This window comes from Salmo salar, chromosome 26, assembly GCF_965601325.2.
Source record: "Salmo salar chromosome 26, fSalSal1, whole genome shotgun sequence".
Taxonomy (NCBI): Eukaryota; Metazoa; Chordata; class Actinopteri; order Salmoniformes; family Salmonidae; genus Salmo; species Salmo salar.
In genome coordinates, this window is record NC_138316.1 from 56,100,001 (window position 1) to 56,107,500 (window position 7,500).

The 7,500-nt window shown below is 45.2% G+C and overlaps 1 protein-coding gene across 1 annotated transcript in view; it reads left to right on the forward strand.

Moving 5' to 3' along the window:
• sv2ba (synaptic vesicle glycoprotein 2Ba) overlaps nt 1-7,500 on the forward strand; it is a 51,162-nt gene that overhangs the window by 39,388 nt on the left and 4,274 nt on the right. Inside the window, exons 5-9 of the mRNA XM_082969884.1 lie at nt 419-552; nt 3,461-3,550; nt 4,866-4,979; nt 6,953-7,041; nt 7,284-7,448. Of these exons, the coding sequence (XP_082826010.1) occupies nt 419-552; nt 3,461-3,550; nt 4,866-4,979; nt 6,953-7,041; nt 7,284-7,448 (592 nt within the window). The remainder of the gene's footprint in view (nt 1-418; nt 553-3,460; nt 3,551-4,865; nt 4,980-6,952; nt 7,042-7,283; nt 7,449-7,500) is intronic.

The following is a 7,500-nucleotide window of genomic DNA, read 5'->3' on the forward strand; positions in this document are numbered from 1 at the left end:
TTGATGATGTTGTTGTTGTTGATGTTGTTATTGTTGATGTTGATGTTGTTATTGTTGATGTTGTTGTTATTGTTGATGTTGTTATTGTTGATGTTGTTGTTGTTGATGATGTTGTTATTGTTGATGTTGTTGTTATTGTTGTTGATGTATGTTGATGTTGTTATTGTTGATGTTGTTGTTATTGTTGATGTTGTTGTTGTTATTGTTGATGTTGTTATTGTTGATGTTGTTGTTGTTGTTGATGTTGTTGTTGTTGTTATTGATGATGATGTTGTTGTTATTGTTGATGTTGTTGTTATTGTTGATGTTGATGATGATGTTGTTGTTATTGTTATTGATGATGATGTTGTTGTTATTGTTGATGTTGTTGTTGTTGTTGATAATGTTGTTGTTATTGTTGATGGTGTTGTTGTTGCAGGCTGGGGCATCAGCCTGGGGACACAGTACCAGATCCACACCTGGAGAGTATTCATCCTGGTGTGTATGTTTCCAGCCATCATTGCCCTCATTGGACTGGTCTTCATGCCAGAGAGCCCACGCTTCTTCCTGGAGGTAACAGACTGTGTGTGTGTGTGTGTGTGTGTATGTGTGTGAGTGTTAGTGTGTGTGAGCGTGCGTGCGTGCATGCGTGTGTGTGTGTACAGCTTCGGCTTCCCTGTGGCTCAGTTGGTAGAGCATGGTGTTTGCAACGCCAGCATGGTGTTTGCAACGCCAGGGTTGTGGGTTCGATTCCCACGGGGGGCCAATGCAAGAAAAAAAAAGAAAAAAAAAAGAGGATTAAACGTATGAAATGTCTGAATTCACTACTGTAAGTCGCTCTGGATAAGAGCGTCTGCTAAATGACTAACATGTAAAATGTAAATGTACAGTATGCAGCTTTTTTTACCCATATTTTACCAGGTAAGTTGACTGACAACACGTTCTCATTTACAGCAACAACCTGGGGAATAGTTTCAGGGGAGAGGAGGGGGGGGGATTTAATGAACCAACAGGCAGTCAATTGGAAGAATCAGGATGAGATTGTTGATATTAGGATGACTCAGCAGCCACATAGCATTCTGATATTAGGATGACTCAGCAGCCATGTAGCATTCTGATATTAGGATGACTCAGCAGCCACATAGCGTTCTGATATTAGGATGACTCAGCAGCCACATAGCGTTCTGATATTAGGATGACTCAGCAGCCACATAGCATTCTGATATTAGGATGACTCAGCAGCCACGTAGCATTCTGATATTAGGATGACTCAGCAGCCACGTAGCGTTCTGATATTAGGATGACTCAGCAGCCACATAGCATTCTGATATTAGGATGACTCAGCAGCCACATAGCATTCTGATATTAGGATGACTCAGCAGCCACATAGCATTCTGATATTAGGATGACTCAGCAGCCACGTAGCATTCTGATATTAGGATGACTCAGCAGCCACGTAGCGTTCTGATATTAGGATGACTCAGCAGCCACATAGCATTCTGATATTAGGATGACTCAGCAGCCACATAGCGTTCTGATATTAGGATGACTCAGCAGCCACATAGCATTCTGATATTAGGATGACTCAGCAGCCACATAGCATTCTGATATTAGGATGACTCAGCAGCCACATAGCATTCTGATATTAGGATGACTCAGCAGCCATGTAGCGTTCTGATATTAGGATGACTCAGCAGCCACATAGCATTCTGATATTAGGATGACTCAGCAGCCACATAGCGTTCTGATATTAGGATGACTCAGCAGCCACATAGCATTCTGATATTAGGATGACTCAGCAGCCACATAGCATTCTGATATTAGGATGACTCAGCAGCCACATAGCATTCTGATATTAGGATGACTCAGCAGCCATGTAGCATTCTGATATTAGGATGACTCAGCAGCCACATAGCATTCTGATATTAGGATGACTCAGCAGCCACATAGCATTCTGATATTAGGATGACTAAGCAGCCACATAGCATTCTGATGTTAGGATGACTCAGCAGCCACATAGCATTCTGATATTAGGATGACTCAGCAGCCATGTAGCATTCTGATATTAGGATGACTCAGCAGCCACATAGCATTCTGATGTTAGGATGACTCAGCAGCCACATAGCATTCTGATATTAGGATGACTCAGCAGCCATGTAGCATTCTGATATTAGGATGACTCAGCAGCCACGTAGCATTCTCATATTAGGATGACTCAGCAGCCATGTAGCGTTCTGATATTAGGATGACTCAGCAGCCACGTAGCATTCTGATATTAGGATGACTCAGCAGCCATGTAGCGTTCTGATATTAGGATGACTCAGCAGCCACATAGCATTCTGATATTAGGATGACTAAGCAGCCATGTAGCATTCTGATATTAGGATGACTCAGCAGCCACATAGCATTCTGATATTAGGATGACTCAGCAGCCATGTAGCATTCTGATATTAGGATGACTCAGCAGCCACATAGCATTCTGATATTAGGATGACTAAGCAGCCACATAGCATTCTGATGTTAGGATGACTCAGCAGCCACATAGCATTCTGATATTAGGATGACTCAGCAGCCACATAGCATTCTGATATTAGGATGACTCAGCAGCCACATAGCATTCTGATATTAGGATGACTAAGCAGCCACATAGCATTCTGATGTTAGGATGACTCAGCAGCCACATAGCATTCTGATATTAGGATGACTCAGCAGCCACATAGCATTCTGATGTTAGGATGACTCAGCAGCCACATAGCATTCTGATATTAGGATGACTAAGCAGCCACATAGCATTCTGATGTTAGGATGACTCAGCAGCCACATAGCATTCTGATATTAGGATGACTCAGCAGCCACATAGCATTCTGATGTTAGGATGACTCAGCAGCCACATAGCATTCTGATATTAGGATGACTCAGCAGCCACATAGCGTTCTGATATTAGGATGACTCAGCAGCCACGTAGCGTTCTGATATTAGGATGACTCAGCAGCCATGTAGCGTTCAGCCTCTGAAAATAAAACCAGAAGTAAATCACACTGCTTTGTTGTTTCACACAGAGTTGAAATAGTTGAAACATCTCCTCCGGGCCCTTATTCCTTCTACACTCTTAGAAAACAGGGTTCCAAAAAGGTTCTTCGGCTTTCCCCGTATGATAACCACCTTTGGTTCCAGGTAGAACTCTGTTGGGTTCCATGTAGAACCAGAAGGGTTCCAACTGGAAGCAAAAAGGGTTCTTCAAAGGGTTCTCCTACGGGGACAGTTCCTACGTGGAACCAAAAAGGGTTCTATCTGGAACCCAAAAGAGTTCTACCTTGAACCAAAAAGGGTTCTCCTGTTGGTACAGCTGAAGAACCCTTTTAGGTTCTAGAAAGCACCTTTTTTTCTAAGAGCGTAGCTGTACATTCCACTTTCTATGGCGTTGTATATTCCAGTAGCTACATGTGATAGGATGACAGATGTTTCTGTCTGTCTCTGTCAGAATGGGAGACATGACGAGGCCTGGATGATTCTGAGACAGGTCCATGATACCAACTGGAAAGCCAAGGGAGAACCAGAGAGGGTATTCACTGTGAGTACACCACCGGTCAAAACCAACACCTCTCCTCTGGTACAGTCAACCAGAGAGGGTATTCACTGTGAGTACACCACCGGTCAAAACCAACAACTCTCCTCTAGTACAGTCAACCAGAGAGGGTATTCACTGTGAGTACACCACCGGTCAAAACCAACAACTCTCCTCTAGTACAGTCAACCAGAGAGGGTATTCACTGTGAGTACACCAACGGTCAAAACCAACAACTCTCCTCTAGTACAGTCAACCAGAGAGAGTATTCACTGTGAGTACACCACCGGTCAAACCAACAACTCTCCTCTAGTACAGTCAACCAGAGAGGGTATTCACTGTGAGTACACCACCGGTCAAACCAACACCTCTCCTCTGGTACAGTCAACCAGAGAGGGTATTCACTGTGAGTACACCACCGGTCAAAACCAACAACTCTCCTCTAGTACAGTCAAACAGAGAGGGTATTCACTGTGAGTACACCACCGGTCAAAACCAACAACTCTCCTCTAGTACAGTCAACCAGAGAGGGTATTCACTGTGAGTACACCACCGGTCAAACCAACAACTCTCCTCTAGTACAGTCAACCAGAGAGGGTATTCACTGTGAGTACACCACCGGTCAAAACCAACAACTCTCCTCTAGTACAGTCAACCAGAGAGGGTATTCACTGTGAGTACACCAACGGTCAAAACCAACAACTCTCCTCTAGTACAGTCAACCAGAGAGGGTATTCACTGTGAGTACACCACCGGTCAAACCAACAACTCTCCTCTAGTACAGTCAACCAGAGAGGGTATTCACTGTGAGTACACCACCGGTCAAAACCAACAACTCTCCTCTAGTACAGTCAACCAGAGAGGGTATTCACTGTGAGTACACCAACGGTCAAAACCAACAACTCTCCTCTAGTACAGTCAACCAGAGAGGGTATTCACTGTGAGTACACCAATGGTCAAACCAACAACTCTCCTCTAGTACAGTCAACCAGAGAGGGTATTCACTGTGAGTACACCACCGGTCAAAACCAACAACTCTCCTCTAGTACAGTCAACCAGAGAGGGTATTCACTGTGAGTACACCACCGGTCAAAACCAACAACTCTCCTCTAGTACAGACAACCAGAGAGGGTATTCACTGTGAGTACACCACCGGTCAAAACCAACAACTCTCCTTTAGTACAGTCAACCAGAGAGGGTATTCACTGTGAGTACACCGCCGGTCAAAACCAACAACTCTCCTCTAGTACAGTCATGAGAACCATACTCCTAGTTCTACAACAATATAATGTAATATAATCTCTCCTGTCCCTCCTGTCAGGTGTCCAACATCACGACTCCTAAGACCCAGGAAGACGAGTTCATTGAGATACAGAGTGACACTGGGACATCCTTCCAGCGCTGGACTGTCAGACACACCAACCTCCTGAAACAGGTAACAGCTGGACTGTCAGACACCAACCTCCTGAAACAGGTAACAGCTGGACTGTCAGACACCAACCTCCTGAAACAGGTAACAGCTGGACTGTCAGACACCAACCGCCTCAAACAGGTAACAGCTGGACTGTCAGACACCAACCTCCTGAAACAGGTAACAGCTGGACTGTCAGACACACCAACCTCCTGAAACAGGTAACAGCTGGACTGTCAGACACAGCAACCTCCTGAAACAGGTACCAGCTGGACTGTCAGACACCAACCTCCTGAAACAGGTAACAGCTGGACTGTCAGACACCAACCTCCTGAAACAGGTAACAGCTGGACTGTCAGACACCAACCTCCTGAAACAGGTAACAGCTGGACTTTCAGACACCAACCTCCTGAAACAGGTAACAGCTGGACTGTCAGACACCAACCTCCTGAAACAGGTAACAGCTGGACTGTCAGACACCAACCTCCTGAAACAGGTAACAGCTGGACTGTCAGACACCAACCTCCTGAAACAGGTAACAGCTGGACTGTCAGACACACCAACCTCCTGAAACAGGTAACAGCTGGACTGTCAGACACCAACCTCCTGAAACAGGTACCAGCTGGACTGTCAGACACCAACCTCCTCAAACAGGTACCAGCTGGACTGTCAGACACCAACCTCCTGAAACAGGTAACAGCTGGACTGTCAGACACCAACCTCCTGAAACAGGTAACAGCTGGACTGTCAGACACACCAACCTCCTGAAACAGGTAACAGCTGGACTGTCAGACACACCAACCTCCTGAAACAGGTAACAGCTGGACTGTCAGACACCAACCTCCTGAAACAGGTAACAGCTGGACTGTCAGACACCAACCTCCTGAAACAGGTAACAGCTGGACTGTCAGACACACCAACCTCCTGAAACAGGTAACAGCTGGACTGTCAGACACCAACCTCCTGAAACAGGTAACATATAGTATCCATTTCAGAGGGGAGCCCCAACCGGGATTCAATCAGCATCCAACGACTGTCAACCCAACACCTCAGACGTTACACCAAGAGATCCTAGTCACTAGGAGGACGCTAGGTGTTGGATTTAGATGGATACAATACATATTCTTGATTCAAAATGTTTGAGAGTTTTTGAACATTGCCAAATGCACTGCTCTTAAAAGAGTGTGTTGAAAACTGTCAATAGCACTGCTGATAAGAGTGTATCTGAACCAGGACTGTGTTGATAACTGTCAATAGCACTGCTGATAAGAGTGCATCTGAACCAGGACTGTGTTGATAACTGTCAATAGCACTGCTGATAAGACTGTATCTGAACCAGGACTGTGTTGATAACTGCCTATAGCACTGCTGATAAGAGTGTATCTGAACCAGGACTGTGTTGATAACTGTCTATAGCACTGCTGATAAGAGTGTATCTGAACCAGGACTGTGTTGATAACTGTCTATAGCACTGCTGATAAGAGTGCATCTGAACCAGGACTGTGTTGATAACTGTCAATAGCACTGCTGATAAGAGTGCATCTGAACCAGGACTGTGTTGATAACTGTCAATAGCACTGCTGATAAGAGTGCATCTGAACCAGGACTGTGTTGATAACTGTCAATAGCACTGCTGATAAGAGTGTATCTGAACCAGGACTGTGTTGATAACTGTCTATAGCACTGCTGATAAGAGTGCATCTGAACCAGGACTGTGTTGATAACTGCCTATAGCACTGCTGATAAGAGTGCATCTGAACCAGGACTGTGTTGATAACTGCCTATAGCACTGCTGATAAGAGTGTATCTGAACCAGGACTGTGTTGATAACTGTCTATAGCACTGCTGATAAGAGTGCATCTGAACCAGGACTGTGTTGATAACTGTCTATAGCACTGCTGATAAGAGTGCATCTGAACCAGGACTGTGTTGATAACTGCCTATAGCACTGCTGATAAGAGTGTATCTGAACCAGGAGTGTGTTGTTGCCTGTACAGGTGATGCAGAATGTGATATCCCTGGCAGCACCAGACCTCAGACTGCAGAGTCTCTTCCTGGCTATCGTCTGGTTCACCATGGCCTTCAGGTAAAACAAACCGTAGTAACCTTGTGTTGTGAGTAATATCCAACACATCCCCCTGTGTTATTCCATCAGGTGCTCCTAAACCAACACAGGAGATATCCAATCCAGTCAAAAAGCTTTCCAGATGGTGAACGTCTGCGTATCTAAAACTATAACGTGATAGCTTTGCTACGTGTCGAGAGCGCCTGTTAAGTCACAGTCGGACGTGTCAATCACGATGGGTGACTGTTCCTTCTGTGTCTCAGCTACCACGGGCTCTCGGTGTGGTTCCCTGACATGATCAAGTACATGCAGTACGAGGAGTACGAGTCCAAGGTGAAACTCTTCCATCGAGAACGAGTGGAGCGATTCCACTTCAACTTCTCCCTGGTTAACCAGATCCACAAAGAGGGAGAATATGTTCACGACAAGTATGTCACAGTGATGGACACGATGGGATATTTTTGACTGGACAACTAGTAT